Consider the following 21,429-nt stretch of genomic DNA (forward strand, 5'->3'; position numbering starts at 1 on the left):
TAGAGTATTTTATCACTTTCAGCCTTTCTTATTTAGTAACCTATTTGTATTAGAATATAAAACAGACTCTTTTTCAATCTTTAGCTAACTGTTTCTAAATTAATTCGGTTGTACGATTTCTCATGTTTCAAAAAATTTATTACCTTTTTTTACATGATAAAAACTAACTGCGATTACCAAAGACGAAGTACGAGCATCATCTAGCGATCGGCTTTTCATCATGCGTGACTAATTTACTAAAGTAATTGCTTTTCATTAAATACTTTTGTAATCACTAAATAACCAACAAGTTTTAAAAACATAAGGTCAGAACTGTTCCAATGTTTTATTGTTTTGCTTCATATATAAACTGGTAGTATAAAATGGAATTAATAACTCACCAACTCACCATTATAATTATAATATATTGTATTACAAAAAATTTATCGAGTGAGCCCATACATATAGATTAAGTCCAAATTTTAATTTAGTGCCTCTTTTGTGCCAGTGATTGAATATGGAATAAGGAATTGACACATACAAAGTGTCCGTCTTGCTACATTTAACACGTGTTTCCATAGAGTGTGCACTATTTTATATGAGAGTTGAGACGGACATCACAAAAACGTCTTCTTATTGAGTGAATTGTTGTGCTCACATCTCCTCTATGAAACGTGATAGAGTTTACTAGTAATAATTAGAAATTTTAAAAAACCAACTCAACTAGCTAGTGAATCACTCTCTTGAAAATATGTTAAGAGAGTACGTACTAGATTTTGACTCTTCTGTTCTGTTCTCAACTATAAATAGTTTGTAGTAAGACCAAACAAGACACATTAAACTTTCAATATATCTTGTGTTGTACTATACGGACAACCAAAGTCCAAATGAAGATGGGTCGATTTTTCATATGTTTTATTGTCCTAAGTTTATTTTGCCTTAGTGAAGTAGGCTTAGTCCTCGGAGATATTGTTTACCCCGAATTTGGATAATCAATTAAATTTATGAGTGAGTTATAGAATATGTGGTTGAACTTTAATCTATTCTTGATTGAGAGAAAATGGAATAGAATCAACTATGAATAATCCAACTAATAATTGATGGTCAACACTAAACGTATATGCCAATGTATTGAATATTGTTTGATTGAACAAATCTAAAGATGAACACAATAAATCCGGACCAAAATCTGATATTGAGAAGGAGAGATCTATATATTTTTGCTATTACAAATGCTCTAGAACTCAAGAAGTCAATCCCTCATAGTAGGGTAATGACCCCTATTTATAGTTATGCCTCATGGGCTTCATAAAACATAGAGCCCTTTTCAATAAAGAAAAACCCTAAAATGGATAAGGTTGGTCGTACGGTCTGACACCTGTACGATTCACAGTACAAGGTGGCAGAACAGTCTTGACGCGTGACATTTATGTAACGGATCACCCGGACCAACGGCCACGATCAAACGGACCAACGGCCACGATCAACTCGGCTATGGAGAAACCGAACCAAACGACATCCTTTGCTTTCTTCGGATCAAGCACTCCTCCGGTCCCAAAAGAAAGTGTTCCTGCTCGATCTCCGGACTCACCGGTCTAGCATATATCCGATTTTTACCATATACAGATAGTCTCCACACTTTCCGGACCGTAGTTTTACCGGAGTAACGGGAAGTGGATGAGTCAAGAAACCGGCAGCTCCATTTGTCCGTCGTTATCTTTTCATTTTGGCGGGAACAGTTGCGTCACGTCCCTCTGTCATCGGCCACGTGTCTTATCCTGGATGGTCAGCACTGACAACCGCCGTTACGCACGTCGTTTCAAGTCACTTCTTATTAATTATGGGACACGTGGCACTCCCCGGTTGGCTGGGATCTGTAACCGCCTCGATCCATGTCTATATAACGTCTTCAACAGCTTCATTTGTTCATTTTACGACCCATTTCGTTCTCCATTTCCAGTTCTTCACTTCACCTTTCCATTTCGTTCTTCAATTCCTTTTATTTCTCCATTTCATCATCTTTTAACCTGTATTTCTTGTTGATTCATTGCTGACATTACGTGAACGGAAACAGCTTTGCCAACTTCTTCATTTAGCCATTTTTGTTGAGTGTGCTGCTGCTTCTTCTTACTTTACCATTTTGAACTTTTTTCTTCGCTGCTCCCTTACTTTGTTTTCTTCCATTTCGAATTCGTTAAACCTCCTTCATAACTTTTAAATGTCTGTTAACACTGAAACCACTTCCCATGATGTTCCCTCGGCTTCATCTCAAGGAACCGAGCCAACTTCTCAACCCAAAGGGAAGGTCACATTCGAACCTATTGCTTCGGACATTGTACCATCCAAACCTAATTACAACAAAGATTTCGAGGTCGAGAAACCTTCTCTGGTTTCCGATAGAGGGTTCGACGTAAGGCGGTATCCCTCGTCCATTATTGAGGAAAAACTCGATTTAGTCCGGACCGATTGCGGATGGGATAACCGTCCGGTTTACGTTTTCGCTCCCGGACCAGATGAGTCAGTCACCGACCATCGGGAGGTCTTTTGTACGTTTATACTTATCCTTTCACCCTTAAACTCGACCCCCCGATTGATCCGGTAATTTTAGATATGTGCCGGACTTACAAAGTTACCCTGGCCCAGATTGGTCCGATAGTTTGGAGGACTGTGGCCTGCCTCCGGCTGTTGGCCAATAATATGAAAAAGGAGTTCACGTAGCCCATTTCATACGGATATACTCCTCGAGGTTGTTCCGGGGTGCTATAATAAAACTCTCAAAGCGTAGCCGGAATTCGATTTTTTCAAAAATGGATGAATACAGAGACCAGGGTTGGTTGGAGCGTTATGTCCGGGTGAGGACCGAGGACATTATTCCGGCCAGTAACATGCCTTTCCCGGAGCGGTGGAATGATAATCGTAAGTCCCAGATCTAATAATTGCTTTTGAATGTTTGTCAAACTCCAGTTCTTCCACATTCTCACTACTTGTCCTCTTATTTATACTAGCCGTGGGTTGGATACCTCCGGCTGTCTGGAATCTCAACGAATGGGTTACTACTCTCCTCAGCCAACATACCCACGACGACCGGACATGGGGACTCCTTTCTCGTGGCCGATTGATTGCTCAAAACCACGGTAATACTTTGCTTCTATTGGTGTTCATGACGTTTTTCCACCTCTCCTTTGTGTAACATCTTCAGCTTTCAAGTTTGCCCAAGGGTTCGGTGGATCCGAGACTGGAATCAGTAGCTGAACCCGCTACGTTGGCACCCGAGTTCGACTCAGCGGGTGCATCCCGTATCCTTGCTGCTGCCAACAAAAGAAAAAAGCCCTCGGACAAAGGGCAGAAACCGAAGAAAAGGGTGAGGAGTGTCGTTAGGACTTTATGGGATGAAACAGAGCCCGAGCTCCTCGTTCGGAGGATCAGTGTGGCCCCTTCCGTGGCTCCCATTCCGGAGAAGGGTATCACCGTTTCACCATTTCCTTCAGCCGGGGAAGGACCTTCAGTTCCGGCATTACACACAGGTGGGGAAGAAATTCATTACCCGACTCCTCTAAGGTCGATTGAATTCGTTGATATTTCAGGTGATGCTTCTTCCGAAGAAACCCCCTACAAAGGACAAGAAGACCCGGGAAGGCAGCTGCTGCCGAAGCTGGTCAAAGAACTGAGCCGGCCCCCGAGAGCGAAGTTCCAACGGCCGTTGACCCGTTGCCTGACTATGAGACTGCTGCAACTTCGGAGATCCTTGCCTTTGCTGAAGCTGCTGAGGCCGCTCCGAGTTCTCCAACTCCGGCTTCAAGGTCGGATGAGTTTAAGGACATGTTCTCGGATGCTCCTCCTACAACCAGCGAAACTGCTGGCTTAGGACATCTCCCGATCCCTTGAGCCACGAGGCCGGCCAGCCGGACCACCGAGACCGGAGCTAGGGATAGCCTTGTGCGTGTCTTCCCGGCCCCAAGCGCGGAACCCCGGAGGACCAGATCGGTTGTAATCACCGTTCCCGAATATTGTAGCTTTTTGTCTCGCCCGATGGGCGTAGCAAGCTACCTAAGGCCTCTCGTGTCCGACTCGGACAAACGGAAGATGAATGGAGTCCCCTGGCAGTGTCTCATTAACGAGGGCATGCACGCGGGCAATCGAGTAAGTTAATCACAGTCCATCTTTTGCATAATTCATTAAGAATTTTAGTCTCTCTTATCCGAGTTTTAACTTGCTTCTTTTACGGAGTGTGGTGCTTATTAACGAAGCCTTCTTCTGAGCTCAACAAGAGGTTGACGATCTCAAGGGCCAACTGGATGCCCAAGGTTGAGAAACGGAGAAGTTTCAGCACCTTTTGCAGCTGAAGGAGGACGAGCTGAACCGAGCAGTTAGTCTTTCCAACCTCCAACCTGAGCTCGATGCAACGAAGGCCGAAAACCTTCGATTAAAGGATGAGCTGGTCGAGATGGTTGAAAAGAACCGGCTTCTAGAAGCGGACAAAGTCGGCCTTAGCCAGGACAATGCTCATTTTTCCTCAAGGCTTGGTGAGCTCGAAACCACCATCTCTCAACTCCGGGGGGAACTGGATTTGGGCAAGTCCGATGTTACGAGCATGGCCGAGAGGCATCGGTTGCTCGAATCTGAGAGTGCCCGGTACAAAGAGCAGATGAGGGTGTTTGAGGAGAAGGCAGAGAAAAGGGCCCAGATATGTGATGACCTAAAAACCGAGCTCGAGGAGACGATTGATGCTAATGACCTTCTTAAGGCCTAGCTCGAGTCGGCCACTCAAATGCAAAAGGTCGTCTTCGCAAAATGTCCTCGAAGAAGATCGGGACGTACTGGTGGCAAAGTTAGCCCAGGCCAAAGCCGATTTGGAAGAAGCCCTTAAAAGCGTGGAGGCCGCCGAGGCTCATACTACTATTGCTGTGGAGTATGAAAAGTGAAAGTCTCGGAGGATCACCCTTGAGCAAGCCGGGCATGGCTTTGTGGATCTTCCGGCCCTGATGCTAAAAGGGTCGAAGAAGAGGCTAAAGGTGCCCTCGGGGCTGACTCCGACGACTCTGAGCAGACAGTGTCCGAACACTCCGGATCCAGCCATACCGGATAGATCAGGGCATGTACTTAGCCTTTTGTTTTTTTCCTTTGTAAGGGTTTCCGATGTAAACACCTTTGTATAAATGGAACATGCGTTTTTATTTTCTTTATTCTTTTATTTGAATGTTAGTTATGACTTTTTCCTGAATTGTCGGTCCGTTTTAAGGACAAGCAGACTCGGAGCCATTATTCCACATTGTGCTAAATTTTGGATTTTTCTCTTTGTCCGGTACGTTTTGTCCGGGAATTCGATCGAGTTTTTGCCTGTGGGACTTATCTTATGCTTTGTGAATTCAGACGTCTCCGAATCACGATAGGCATTTTTAGGGCCAGTATTTTTCGGCTATTTTTTAGGGCCGGTGTTTTTCGGACACTTGGATTCCAGCCTTAGCAAAATATGATATAGCAGTTCCTACTTGAGGGAGTTCTAAAGATTTTGGCTCGGTTCATTGTGACCTTGTTGCCTTTGTGCCAAATTTTGACCGTAGTGCCCGGAATAGGGTATATGAATGAAGTAATGCCAAAATACGGCGATAATCATCGGGGTAGGGTGTTTTAACAAGAAGACATCCGAGATATCGTTATCCAAACTTTCGATGATTTTTGTATTGCAAGTATTTGTACAAGATATGAGAATTTTGTTTCCTTCTGCTTTTGCCGTAGCAAATACTAAATGGACACGATTCATTCTGATCATTTGGTCCTTACATCGAAACCTAATGCAGAAGGTCCGGTCTTGGTTTTGCCATAGCAAATACTGAGTGGACACGATTCATTCTGATTGTTTGGTCCTTACATCGAAACCTAATATAAAGGGTCCGGTTTTGATTTGTTGAGCTCCTCCGTTTTTCACTAACCGAGGTAAACCTCGATGTGGGTATAATAGTCCCCTAGCGCATATCCGAGCTGCATGATCGGGTAAGCGCTATTAAGTCCCCCACTCGTAAGGTGTGACCCCGAGTTTCCGGGCGTTTGTCCTTGTCTTTGTCGAGTAACACGTTGTACTTGTTGTCTCATTAAAAACCTTGTCGGAAAACCCATTTTGGGACAAAACCGTACTAAGGAAAAGAGTGCAACACGTGTTTTCAGACCTAGATTCTAACTTATCCGATACTTGACTTCTTGCAAAAAGAAAAAGGTTAATCGAAAAACACGAGGTGTCCATACCTTAGCAGTAGTATCTTTTCAAATAAGCCATATTCCAGTTATTGCGCAACCGTTGCCCGTCCATGGATTACAACTGAAACGATCCTTTGCCCGTTACCTCAGTTATCTTGTACGGTCCTTCCGAGTTGGGACCCAGTTTTCCTTCGTTGGGATTCTTGGCATTCAGGGTAACTTTCCGAAGCACCAAGTCCCCGGCTTGGAAATGCCGAAAATTGGCTCTCCGATTATAATACCTTTCTATTCTCTGTTTCTGGGCTGCAATACGGACCAACGCGTTTTCGCGAAGTTCATCCGTAAGGTCGAGTTTTACGGCCATGGACTCCTCGTTTGACTCCACGGTGGTGTAGCTGAATCGGAGACTCGATTCCCCAACTTCTACGGGAATGAGGGCTTCGGCCCCGTAGACCAACGAGAAAGGAGTTTCTCCCGTGCTTGATTTCGATGTGGTTCTGTAAGCCCACAATACCTCCGGTAATACTTCCCTCCAGTGATGCTTTGATGCTTCAAGTCTTTTCCTCAAATTTTGAATTATTGTTTTGTTCGTAGATTCCGCCTGTCCGTTCGCACACGGGTGATATGGAATTGATACAATTTTCTTGATCTTCAACCCTTCGAGGAAATCGTTGATTTTACCGCCCACGAACTGAGGACCATTATCACAAGTTATCTCGGCAGGGATGCCGAAACGACAGATGATGTGGTCCCATATGAAGTCAATGACCTCTTTTTCTGTAATTTTTTCGAAGGCCTGTGCTTCAACCCATTTGGAGAAATAGTCAGTCATAAACAAAATAAATCGGGCTTTACCTGGTGCCTATGGCAATGGACCAACAATGTCCATTCCCCACTTAATGAAAGGCCAAGGTGACACCACCGAATGCAGTAACTCCCCGGGCTGATGAATCATCGGAGCATGTCTCTGACACCCGTCACATTTCCGAACAAAATTCTTTGAATCTTCCCCCATCTGGTTCCAGTAATAACCGACCCTGATAATCAGCGCCGCTGTCCTTCCGGTGAACCTCTGCACTCCTTTGACGTTATTCACTACCTCGATATCCTTGATCTTGTCCGGGTTGATTTCAATCCCCCGGTTCGACACCATGAAACCCAAAAATTTACCAGATCGGATCCCGAAGGCACATTTTTCTGGGTTGAGCTTCATGTTATACTTGCGGAGTACGTCGAAGGTTTCCTGCAAATGCTTTAAATGGTCCTCTGTTTCCAGGGACTTGACCATCATGTCGTCAATATAAAATTCTATTGTTTTCCCTATTTGTTCTTCGAACATCCCATTAACTAGGCGTTGGTAAGTTGCACCGGCATTTTTTAATTCAAAAGGCACGACATTGTAATAGTAAGTCCCATATCGGGTAATAAAGGACGTTTTCTCTTGATCCTCCGGGTGCATCCGGATTTAGTTATACCCGGAGTAAGCATCGAGAAAACTTAACATCTCATGCCCGGCCGTCGCATCGATCATTCTATCGATGTGAGGCAACGGAAATGAATCCTTCGGGCATGCTTTGTTTAGATCCTTATAATCAACGTACATTTGAAATTTATTACCTTTTTTCGGCACCACTACTACGTTAGCTAGCCAGTCCGAATATTTTACCTCCCGGATAGAGCCTATTTTTAAAAGCTTCGTTACCTCGTCTTTTACGAAGGCGTGTTTTGCCTCTGCCATGGGCCTTCTCTTCTGCTTCACCGGGGGAAACCTCCCATCTAAGCTGAGCTTGTGAGTTATTACTTCCGGTGGTACACCTGTCATATCTATATGGGACCATGCGAAGCAATCGGCATTAGCTTGAAGAAATTCAATTAACTTGTTCCTGAGCTCCGAGGTTAACCCCGTGCCCAAGTATACCTTTCTATCCGGTAGATATTCGAACAAGATGATCTGCTCCAGCTCCTCTACAGTTGACTTGGTTGCATCCAATTCATCAGGCATGACGAATGATCTGGGTACACCGAAATCATCCTCTTCATACCCCGGATGCAACCCCGAGTGCTTTGATTTCTATTTGGTGTCCTTTCTCCCGGTTGAATCTTCTTCCTTTTGATCCGATTTTTTGGGCTGAGGTGTCGTTTCTTCGACCGCGAACATCTCCCTTGCAGCGGGTTACTCACCTCGGATGGTTTTTATCCCCTTCGGGGTCGGGAACTTTAGCAACTGATGCAATGTCGACGGCACAGCCCCTCATGCTATGTATCCAGGGTCTACCCAGTAATGCATTATACTTCATATCTCATTCGATTACATAGAACACCGTTTGCTGGATAGTGCCATCGATGTTTACCAGCAATGAGATCTCCCTCTTTGTGGTTTCGCTCGCCATGTTGAACCCGCTGAGTACCCGGGCTACCGGTACAATCTGATCGAGTAGCCTTAGTTGTTCGACCACTCTCCACCGGATGATGTTGGCCGAGCTACCTGGGTCAATCAAAATACGCTTAATTTGAGTTTTAAAAATAAGAATAGAGATTACCAATGTATCATTGTGTGGTTGAATGATGCCTTCTGCGTCCTCGTTGCTGAAAGAGATAGAACCCTCGGGTATATAATCCCGGCTGCGCTTTTCACGCACAACATAAACCTTAGTTCGTTTCATCACCGGCCCTCGTGGGGTATCGGTGCCCCCGATTTATCATGTTGATTATATGCTGAGGCTTTACTGGCTCGACCCTTTTATGAGTCCCTTTCCTTGTAATGACCTTTGGCTCGTTCACTCAGCAATTCTCGGAGATGGCCATTCTTCAGTAACCGAGCTACCTCTTCTCTTAGCTGGCGGCAATGCTCAGTTCTGTGTCCATGGGTTCCATGATATTCACACATCATGTTCGGGTCCCGTTGGCCCGGGTTCGACCTTAGAGGTCTCGGCCATCTTACATCCGGGATACGGCCAATAGCCGAGACGAGGTCTGAAGTGTTGACGTTGAATTTGTACTCCGATATCCTCAGCAAGTCTTTATTGCCGGCAGAGCTTCCGGCATCACTCTTGAATGAGAGACCTCGACTGTTCGACGGGCGCTCGACCCGTTTATCACCCCGACCGGAGAAATGGCTCGGGCCAACCCTGGATTTTTCCGACCTGAAGCTTGGTTTTTCCGAATGAGAATATGGCCGATACCTTTCCCTCGATGATCTGGCCTCCGGTTCATAATTTTTCCTTGGTCTCTCCAAACTTTTGTTCATATTTACTGGCCCCGGGGGAAGCTCGAGTTGGTCATCCTCCACCCGAATCTTTGACTCGTATCGGTTATGGACATCTGCCCATGTCACAGCCTCGTATTCCATCAAGTTTTCCTTTAATTTGAACGAAACCGTCGAGCTCCGAAGATTGAGCCCCTTTGTGAAAGCTTGTGCAGCCCATTCCTCCGGAACCGGGGGGAGCTCCATTCGTTTCCTTTGGAATCGGTTGACAAATTCACGCAGTAACTCATCGTCTCTTTGGGCTATACGGAAAATATCTGCCTTACGGGCCTGCACCTTTTTGGCACCGGCGTGAGCTTTTATGAAAGCATCGGTGAGCATTTCGAAAGAAGTGATCGAATGCTCGGGCAGATGGTCGTACCAAGTCAGCGCTCCCTTTGACAGAGTTTCCCCGAACCTTTTTAGCAACACGGACTCAATTTCATCCTCTTCCACATCGTTGCCTTTTATAGCGTAAGTGTACGAAGTCACGTGTTCCTGAGGGTCCGTTGTGCCGTCATATTTCTGGATATCCGGCATTTTGAACCTCTTCGGGATCAATTTTGGAGCCGCGCTCGGAGGAAAAGGCCTCTGAATATATCTTTTCAAATCCGGTCCTTTCAGAATTGGCGGAGCCCCCGGTATTTGATCCACCCGAGAGTTATATGTTTCCACTCTCTTTTCGGTCGAGTCTACCCACTTCGCCAATGTTTCGAGCATTCTCAGTACCTCGGTGGATGAACCAGCTCCGGACCCATTGCTCTCAACCATCCGTGCTTCATCCCTTCTGGGTTCAGCAACACCCTTCGCCTTCTCCGGGGTCGTTTTATCTCTTCTGCTTTGCAACTGGGCTATTGCGATTCCTTGTTCGGCAATCGCTGCTCTCTGTTCCTGCAACATTTCAAAAATTAAACGTAAGTCAATATTATCATCCGGGGTATCAGGTTCTTTCCGGCCCTGTGTCCGGGACAAAGTAATTAAATTGTGAGTATTTAAAGGATCGGTGGCCGGCTGGGCGGCATTCTCCTGGTTCACAGTGTTTTGCCGGTTGAGGCCCTCCCTCGAATTAATGGGGTTCGGGTCAGCGAGGTTTTGTAATCCTCGTGGCCCAATGTCTTCATTTTCGACCACAATCTCGTTGTTGTTGACGTGACCAGACTGTCCACTGTTAGCCATTTGGTCCTTTTTTACAGAGACGAACAAAATATATTTTTGATTCTGACGGGTAAGATAGAGATCTAGATCAAAAAACCACTATTATCCTAGCCCCACGGTGGGCGCCAAACTTTTTACCCCGAATTTGGATAATCAATTAAATTTATGAGTGACGTATAGGATATGTGGTTGAACTTTAATCTATTCTTGATTGAGAGAAAATGGAATAGAATCAACTATGAATAATCCAAATAATAATTGATGGTCAACAATAAACGTATATGCCAATGTATTGAATATTGTTTGATTGAACAAATCTAAAGATGAACACAATAAATCCGGACCAAAATTTGATATTGAGGGGGAGAGATCTATATATTTTTGCTATTACAAATGTTCTAGAACTCAAGAAGTCAACCCCTCATAGTAGGGTAATGACCCCTATTTATAGTTATGCCTCATGGGCTTCATAAAACATAAATCCCTTTTCAATAAAGAAAAACCCTAAAATGGATAAGGTTGGTCGTATGGTCTGACACCTGTACGATTCACAGTACAAGGTGGCAGAACGGTCTTGACGCGTGGCATTTATGTAACGGATCACCCGGATCAACGGCACGATCAACTCGGCTATGGAGAAACCGGACCAAACGACATCTTTTGCTTTCTTCAGATCAAGCACTCCTCCGGTCCCAAAAGAAAGTCTTCCTGCTCGATCTCCGGACTCACCGGTCTAGCATATATCCGATTTTTACCGTATACAGATATTGGCACTGCTAGTTCTTATAATCCCCCTTATACCCGTGAGTAATCCTCTTTTATTTCTTACTTTTGTTCCTCTTCCTTCTCTTTTGAGAATTTATAAATTAAAAAAATAAAAAAGGTACTGTAATTAGTTAAACCTAGTTTCAGAATTTTTATGTCTTAAAAAATTATGGCAATATCTAGTTGGTTCATAAATAGTGGGAAAGAGCAGTAATTTTCAGTAACGCTATTATAGAATAATTTATTCCGTTCTATTCTGTGAAAATTAATCCGAAATCTTGGACCGAGTGAACTCAATGGGGCTCGGACTTAAATTTTATTTTTATGTTAATATTTTATGTATTTATCTTAATTTTCATTTTTTGAAAATTAAAATCTTCGTGATTTTCTACTCCGATTTATTACTCGATTTGAAGATATAAAAGCTTTGCACGTTTTATTAAATTAGAGTAAGGAATAGAAAGATAAGACCTACACCCAAAATTTCTTTATAATAGAATTTTCTACATAAAGTTTCCAGATATTCTTAAATATCAACCCCTCTGCTTATTTTTCTTGTAAAGAGAATCCATACTGTATAGTATGTTTAACGAGGTTGATATAATTGTAACATGCAATATTAAGCATTTGTTTTATTCCATATATATTTGGACGGCAGCCACCAAGTGCAGCGGCAACAGGGCAGATCAGTTCCCGTCGGGGAATCTATTCGTGGCAGTGAGCGAAGGGCTGTTGGATAATGGAGCCGCCTGTGGACGCCGTTACAGGCTGAAATGTTTGAGTGGAAACAACAGGCCATGCAAGGAAGGAACTATTGATGTGAGAGTTGTGGACTATTGCACTAAAAGACCATGTCCCTCTACTATTGTCTTGTCAAGTGATGCCTTTGCTGAAATCTCACATTCTCATAATGCTAAAATCAACATTGAATATGTCCAGTAATTTTTCTTTTATCCTTTTTCTTTCTTTTTGTTCGTCTTCTTGGGTTTTAATTAAACATTACTATAACGTAACGTTTCTATTTCGTCTTTTTTTCTACTAGCTTGTCATTTTTCTTTTGTTCTTTAACTTTTCAGGATTTGACGGGAAAGAAAGTGAAGCTTAGGAAATATGGAAGACGCATGAAAAAGAAACTCACATATAGTTCAGCAATATATCTCAACTTTGATGTATTTTAAATACCTTTTCGAGCAGACATATACGAAGAGTTACTAATTTTGCTTCAGATGCTCAGAAACTAGTTTCTCTCGATAAGTCTTTCGTCTAGTCACAAAATAAACATACTAGAATTAGAGGCAACCCAACGAAAAAACCGTACTATGCCTAATTAAATTATGACTTTGATGTAACAAGTGTGTTGCGTTGCAAAATTGTCCAATCGCGCAGAAGTTTGAAAGCTACAAAAACGAAAATTAAACTAGTAATAGGTGGATAAATCATGTATGGCTAATTAGCAACAGAGCACAGGAAATGAAAGCAGAGTATATCCTGAAATATTTCATCTGCTATTGATATAGCTTAGACAATTAAAATGACCTTTTGTCCAACTAAATCTCAAAAGTGAACCTCATGAGATGGCCTGAAACCATATTAGGAAACAACAATTCATTCTCTCTATTAATGTGGGATACTTAACATTCCTGTACAGCTAAAGCCGGAGGACATTTGAAATATGGATAACATAACATGAAGTTGATTGGCCTTTCGTGGGCTATAGATTTTAAAAGCCCAACTCAATCTAACTCATGATCTCTTTTCAAAATTTTAGCCTTTCCCAGTCTTAAGCGGTCCTTGTTAGCTTGTGAGTTGCTCTCTTAAAGACAATTGTTATCAATAAAAAAAAATGTATGTTCTCCTCAAAATTGAAATTCTCGTGAATGGTGACTAAAATGTTATATTTGCAGTTAAATAAATTTATGTGCTTTGTTTGTATGAAGAAACACTTCTGATATGTTTGCTCATAAGTTAGTCTGAAACTCTGAATTATTTCAAGCAATATCATTCTCTTGTCATAGGTATGTCAATTTTCCTTCTACTTGTGACGGCTTAATGTACCGTGCCGTTAATATTTAATTTGTAGTTTATAATATAATAAGAACAACCATAGGAGATTGATTTGCTAATTGGTTTCAACTTCGGGAGTTTCTTCCTCCAAATTGGTGAAAATTCTAAGGAATTTGATTCGCCGTGTTCTAAAGTTGTGCGAATTTTTAGTTTCTCTTCAATTTAAATGACTAGTGTTAAGAAAAGTAAAAGAGGGGGTCAAAGTGGTTATAATTTAGTAAAATTTTCACAAACAGCTACCTTTTAGCTCCTTCTAACAACTTATAAGTACATGTTCTATATTTACAATTCGTAGCTAGATGACTCTATATTTAGCTAGTAGACGGGTATACTAAAATATAGTATAAATATAACGGAAATACACACGCTGGGCTAACTGAAAGTGCTATATTTATGGAAACAAAATCTGTTCCAATTTAAATTATAATCAATTTTATTGTTCCGTGATTCACGCAAATATCCTCCCATTCCATATTTGATCCCATATCGCATTCAAACAGCTAACAAATTCAAAAAAAATTGAATTCAAAAAAGTACATTCATATTTTTAACCAAAAATAAAAAGGTTCAAAAACTAGTTCATCAAAAATCTTTGAAAAATAACAATATCAAACCAGTGAACAGAGCTCGATTAGAACGACGAATATATATTTGATTTCATCTGTTGAAATATCGAATTCAAGTTGAGTTCATAATTGAGGTAACAGCGTTTTCACTGCATCCTTTTTATTTTTTCGCCTTTTCTGAAATTTTGAATATACGAAAACTCAAATTCATAGATTCAAAATATTATTATTTCAGCTAAATTGAATATAACACATTGTTGTATTCGAAAACAACAGGATAATGACAAGCGTAATTGCGTTGATCCGTCATTCTGTTTTTTGGAACGATCAGAACTGTTTTGTGAATTACAAAATTGATATTGTTGTATTCACTGATAATTGCAATTACGATGAGTTAGTTTCTACGATTACAAATCAATTAGGCGTGGATACTGTCAGAAAAACTATTTCAATAAAATATACTGTTGAAGGTCATTTTCAACCAATTGAAATACACAACGATATGGGAGTTCGTGTGTACGTTGAGCTTAAGAGAGAAAACAGAGTTTTGGGGATGTATCCAATGTGCGTTAGTATTCATGATTTTGATGTTGAGGATGATGCAACTGGTAATCGTATTATTAAAGATGATGTGCTGCAAATTGGATATAGCGAGAATCGGGATGGTATGGAAGTTTGTGATTCTACAGGAAAGGTTGTTGTTTTGTTTGAGAATGATAACAATTTGGTAATTTCGAAACCGGAAGCGAAACTTTGAAAATTGTGATGACGAAATATGCAATTCGTGAAAGATTCAATTTCAAAACAGAGAGATCGAATGCTATAAGGTATGACTTTCTAAATGTATTCTGGTAACTGAAAGTGCAGATGTATTTTTGTTATATTTGTACTATATTGAGATGATTTGTTAACTTATTTATCACACTGTTTATTAAAAAATGTTTGATGCAATATATTTCTAATATAATTTTTTTATATTTCTACTGTATTTAATTGATTTAGTCTGTACTATTTGCATTGTATTATGTAGCTATACTCTGGCATGTTGGTCGCCGGAATGTAAATGGAAGTTCAGAGCGTCGAGAATTGGGGATTCTGAAATGTTCAGGGTTAGATTTTTCGATGACGAACATACATGTCCGTTGAAAGACAAGGTGTATTCACAAAGACAAGAAACAAGTTGATTTATTGGAGAAGCGGCTGTCAAGGCGAAAATAACTAACCATAAAAGGAAGGTCACACCTGGGGATATAATAGACGATGTCAAAAATGAATTCGGCATAGATGTTTCTTATATGATGGCATGGAGAGCTAGAGAGAAGGCTATAAAAGATTTCAGAGGTGACCCAGCTGATTCATACAAGAAGTTGCCGACATATATATACATCCTTGATAAAACGTATCCTGGATCGCTTGTTAAAATGCATAAATCACCAGAAAATGAGTTTATGTATTTGTTTGTAGCACTCAAAGCATTCATAAAGGGATTCGAGTGTTGTAGACCAACTGTGGTAGTAGATGGTGCACACCTTAAATCAACGTATAATGGTATATTTGTGTCGGCAAGTACTTTGGATGGAGCAGGTATGTGTAATTCTATTCTATGAATGTCTTTTTTTTTTTATAATTACAACAATATGCTATTGATTTGCAAATAAAGCTGCTAAAAACATACTCTGGATATATTGATGGTGTTAATTTGTGAATAATATATGCTGAAATACACTGTAAATATGTGGTGAATATATTGTAAATATATATTGTTGTTTTATAAATAATGTTGCTAAAAACATAGTGCGAGATCAAATTCAGTTAAAATATGTGTTGAATATATTATAAATATATACTGATTTTTGTAGGTAATATCCTACCACTAGCGTATGGTGTGATAGATTCTGAGAATAATAAGTCCTGGACGTGGTTCTTTGAACTATTCAAGCAAGCTTATGGTGTTACGCAAAATATGTGTGTCGTGTCTGACAGACATGAAAGCATAATACACGCAGTTTCTAAGGTGTATCCTAGTGTTCCTCATTTGACTTGTATATGACATTTGTGGAAAAATGTGACAAAGCAATACACAACAAACAGTGAGGTGTTGAATCCTATATTTTATTCACTGGCGAAGGCATACAAGCCAGGATGAGTTCGATAAATTGATGGAGAAGATTGGAATGTTGATATTCGGGTAAAACGATACCTAGAAGATGCTGGAAGGGATAAATGGACTAGGCTTTATTCACCTGTTAACAGAGGATGGACAATGACTTCGAATATAGCCGAATGTATTAATGGAAAACTGGTTGCTGCAAGAGAGTAACATATTTTTTATTTCCTTGAAGAAGTGAGGAACATGTTTGGTAGATGGAATTGCACAAATGGAAAAAAGGGTACCTACACATTCACAACACTGATGAGGCGGTATCAAGAGATGTTGTCGATCAACGAGTACAAATCAATACGAATGAGGGTATCTTTGTTTGCAACACAAAATTTTAATCTATATTTTACTATATCTAATCTATAGTTATCTATATTCCCAATATGGTAAAACTGCTCAGGTTAATGTTTGTTTATTGGTTAAATGGTTCTCAGGTTGAAGCGTCAACTGAATATGTTTACACAGTGAATGATGGACCGAGGCGTTTCATAATCGATTTGAAGAAGAAAACTTGCAGCTGCAGGATGTTCCAACTGGACGAGATACCGTGTTCTCATGCATAGGCAGTATTGAAGAATAAAAATTTGACTACTGATGCATATTGTTCAGAATTATTCAAGCTAGAAACAGTTGTGAGCACATATGATGTGCCGGTTGATCCTCTTCTCGATGAGACCGAGTGGAATGTTCCTAAAAGTATATCAGATGAAGTTGTTATGCCACCGATCTATAAGAGACCCCCTGGGAGGTCAAAAAAGAAGAGGGACAAGCCATTACAGGAGTTGATGATTGGTAAACGCAGGAATGCTTGCGGTAAATGTGGATGTCTCGGTCATAACAGGCATTCGTGTGATAATCCGCCGCTCAATAAGAAGAATAAATAAGTCCATTTTGATTTTGTTTGGTAAGACAATTCTACTTTAAATTTCTGTTAAAAATAAAAAATGAATTCATCTTGAATTCATATTATTCTAGTATGATTGTATTTCACATGGTTGAACATCTGATGTTTTTCGATGTTATGCTATATTGGTGGTTTAATGGGATTTGAAAAATCTACTCTATGTAAACTGATTTGACCTTTTGTTTTGGATTTATTCTTTAATAGTTGTATTTCGTATATATTTTGGCTATATTTTAGTTGCATTTTGTCTGATCTGGTAGATAATACTTATTCTGGTTTACTGTTAACTATATTTCATATATATTTTACATATATTTGAAGTGTATTTAGATGAAATTTTAACTTTTGTAACACACTGTACATTAAAAGTGGACTTATGGAATATATCTAAGTTATATTTTCTGTATATTTCGACTGTATTTAAATGGTTAGATATACTACTTTGTTAAATGAATACATTTCACAGAAAATGAAAATGGAATTTATACATTGAAAAAATAACATACTTGAAAGAAACAACCATATAAAAACCATAATGTGGTGTTCAACATTAATCATCCTAAAAAACATTACTGCACATGAAACGATATATCCAAAATGAAAAAACAGCAACAAAAGTCGCAACCAACTATGCTATTGTTCAATATGAAAATCAAAAACACAAAAGACTTGATGGCCTAATCAAGATCCTCTTTATCAACTGCATCGTAATCAACTGTCGGTCTAATTGGTCTTGGAGGCTGCTCATTATCAGTTGATGCATTGTTGTTTGACTTATCCCATGCATAGTCGCATAAAAGGGCACCGTATCTCATACAGAGTAACTTTGCATCGAATTCGGTTGGGATGACTTCACTTGAGCTCAAGTATTCAGCAAAGGCTGCCACATACACACCAAAATCCTTGAAAAAAATGATCAAAAAATTTGCTGATCAAAACCCAAGAAAAAATAGATGTATTTATTGTGTTTTTTGTTGGAAGAGATTCTTACATGCTAGCAGGAGCTTGTTGCGGGAGATTGTCTACATTCACAATGTCAAAGTTGTCGGTCTGTTCTCTGTTTCTGTAAGAAGGATGTGTGGCAAAATCTATATCCACCTTCTTCTCATAGAAATCAGTCATTTGTAGACTGTGTGTCACAAGAGTAGCCAACATTTTCATTCTGGCTCTAATGACAACATCATGCCCTGCAGCTCGGTATGAGTTGTATACATTGATGCACCTGTTTGTAAAAAGAAAAAATACGAAAACAACAAACATATAAATTTTGTAGAAAAATGAATGATTTTTTCAAAGGATGAGAGCACACCTGTCAGTAAATGATATCACAACCAAAATCCAGTGATTTTCCTCTTTTACATTGACAGGAATTAGTATGTTGTCAACAGTATACCATGGTACATTAGCCAACAGCCTGTGCCCGTTAATGTGCTCACACAGTTCATCTTCCTTACTGGCGACACATGTGGATGAATCGGGGTTTTCCCAAGATGTGTAAATTTCAGCAACTAAAGTGTGAAAAATACAGCTGACAGTGGTGAATCTATAATTGTTGTTATTGTGATACTTCCCCTTCTTGTGTAGGTAGTAGAAAATAACGTCAATATGATGTAAAAACATCAATTCAGTGACTATAATCAATACTATGTTCAATAAAACTATTGCTGTATATATATTAAATATAGTGAAATATACTCTTAAATATAGCAAAAATACAATTCTGAATACTTAATCAGTACTATGCTCAACTAATAAATTAATGTCTCTATATTAAATATAGTGCAAATATAATGATGAAAATATTTTTAAAATACAATACAGTCTTAATGTAAGTATAGAATTGTGATCTATATATATATATATATATATATATATATATGTCAAATATAGTAAAAAATATACTCTAGATGCATCACACTGTAATTCTATTATAAAACATAAAAAACATAGATAACAAGCAGAAAGACATCAAACCTCATCAGTCCAAATTTGCCCATCCATATATAACAAGTAGAACCAGTTTTTGTCGGATACGACTGTAACGCCTAAATGTAACTGAAGTTCAGCATCCGCAGGATCCAGTCCTTCCTTGTTCTTTCTGTAATGATTTTCCTTTGGTTTCCTGTATATCAACAATGGAAAGAACATACGTTAAGTTTATTAAGAATTGATTTCTGGAAAACTAAAAAAATAAGTGTGAAAATAATTACTTTTTGTCGTGCGATTTCAACAGATCCTTCTCAAGCCACTTTTTGATATTTTTGAAGAAACGAAGTATCTAACGGGGCATTAATAGGGTGCTCAACAAATGGGTGTTTTTTCTGATAAATGCAAGGATTGATATTTTTGGCAGAAGAACCCGCTGAGCAGAAATTGGGACAGTAAGAGGAAAGGTTGTATTTGCTTGGTTTCCTTTCTCGGGCATCCCCTGGATGGACAATGATTTGTTTTTCAGGGTTTGAAAGCTGTGCAGTCTCACCACTTGAGCTTTGACCAGCATTTGGTTGTACAGGAACTTGTTGTCCAGTTTCATCACTTGAACTGTGGCCAACGATCGGTTGTACTCCAACTTGCTGTTAGTTTCATTAGTTGAACTTTGTCCAGTTTTTGGTTGTACTCCAAGTTGGATTGGTATCTGAGAATCAGGAATCATCCACTGAGAGATCGTTACCGGGTTATCGTCCGAATTCTGAGGGATCCTTAAACTTGACAAATCGGCTTGATCATCGCGTGGTACTGGAGGAGGACCGAGAGGAATAACAGATGCTAAAGGACAGTTGGCTAGCAAGTCCGCTAGCATTTCCTCTGATGCGGTAAATTCAGCATTAGCATTCTCCATATCACCAGTTTGCTGAGATTCCTGAAATAAAAAACAAACAAAAAACGACTGGTGTTTGTCAATTATTGCTTATCAAAACGATATGTGATTGGCACTTAAAAGCCACATTTCAGTACTTACATCAAATTTTAAATGGATTGGTGTTATGGGCACTCCATCTGTTTGTGCATCACTTTTAACTCCGGTTTCTTTATCCACATCAACAACAAAAACCGGATCATTAATTGGCAACCCAACTGCCTCAACCTAAAACAATAAAAACATGGTTCAAATAAATTTAAAGACATCAGTAAAACAAATACACATATATAGCACTGCTATAAAAGTTAAAAGTTTCATATAAATATAGACAAAATATATGAAAAATATATCTGAAATATAGTCAACCGAAACCAAAATAAGTAACCTTGAACATAATAATCAAAATACAATTAAAATAAAGCCAAAATATATATGAAAAACAACTATTAAAATATCAATCCAAAACAAATATAGCACTACTATTATAGATAAACACAATCATAACAAATATAGCACAAATAGATACAGCAAATGGGACACACTAACAAATGACTATGTGAAAAATATATATGTAAATACACTATAGGTAATACTAAACACAAATAAATTGCAAGATTTTTAATTTGAAAAATATACTGTAAATATAGCAAAGTGAAAGAAAAAATGAGTACCACTGAATGACTCCTCTGCGTGGAAGTTTGCACCACCACCTTAATTCTCTTTGGTTGAAAACTTTACTGCACCGCCACTTTGATTGCTTTGAGAAATCCCATCATCAGTATGTAAGTAAGCTTGCAACATTGTGTCTCCGACCTTTAAAAGTTTCCAAAAATAAATATAAAGTCTTCCAATAAATATATCAAAATAACTTAAAAAGTTAATAATTTCCATTTTTACCATGTTGTCTTCGACTACGTCGTTGACAGTTGGTGTGCATTTATCAGAACGATGACGTTGGCTTTTCTCATGTGAGTGTTGTATGCGAACATCATGTTGATGTGACGGGGCTTTACTATCAGCGAGCTTAAAAAAATCTTATTAATAAAAAAGGAAACTGGCTTGTTAATGCCTGAAATGTATTTAATGAACATAACTTTTAGTTTTGATTTTTAACTTATCTAGTGTTTGATTGCCCTTTATTGCATCTAACAACTTTTTGAAGTTTTTATCCATGTAGTCAAACACCTATAGTTTTGAAACACAAAAAATAGAATTAGAATTGTTAATTACTTGACACAAGCAATATGAAGTAACAAAAACATATTGAAAACAAAACGCCTACTTCTTTCTTGAAAATCTGAATCTCTTCCCTTATCAGTTTAAACTCATTTGTTCCGGGTCCTGTAGGTACATCTGGTTTCCTTGTCCCTTTTATCCGAGATTCCTTCTGTGATGGTTGTTTCCTGGAAGGAGAAACAGAAACGGGAAACTGTGTCCGTTTCTTGCATCGCGGGGAATCAGAATTGGCACTCCTTTGTTGCTGTTTGCCACAGGACAGATGCGGTGGTGTGGTACTAAAATCATCGTAATCATCGTCTA

At 39.4% G+C, this 21,429-nt stretch overlaps 1 protein-coding gene across 1 annotated transcript; it reads left to right on the top strand.

Moving 5' to 3' along the window:
- The first annotated feature begins 11,839 nt into the window (after positions 1 to 11,839).
- LOC132638466 (EG45-like domain containing protein 2) lies at positions 11,840 to 12,560 on the top strand. The gene is made up of 2 exons (XM_060355332.1): positions 11,840 to 12,273; positions 12,412 to 12,560. The coding sequence occupies exons 1-2, from the start codon at positions 11,918 to 11,920 to the stop codon at positions 12,416 to 12,418; spliced, it is 363 nt and encodes a 120-aa protein (XP_060211315.1). The 5' UTR covers positions 11,840 to 11,917; the 3' UTR covers positions 12,419 to 12,560.
- Positions 12,561 to 21,429: the final 8,869 nt, after the last annotated feature.

The sequence above is a fragment of the Lycium barbarum genome, chromosome 4 (assembly GCF_019175385.1).
Source record: "Lycium barbarum isolate Lr01 chromosome 4, ASM1917538v2, whole genome shotgun sequence".
NCBI classification, from domain to species: Eukaryota; Viridiplantae; Streptophyta; class Magnoliopsida; order Solanales; family Solanaceae; genus Lycium; species Lycium barbarum.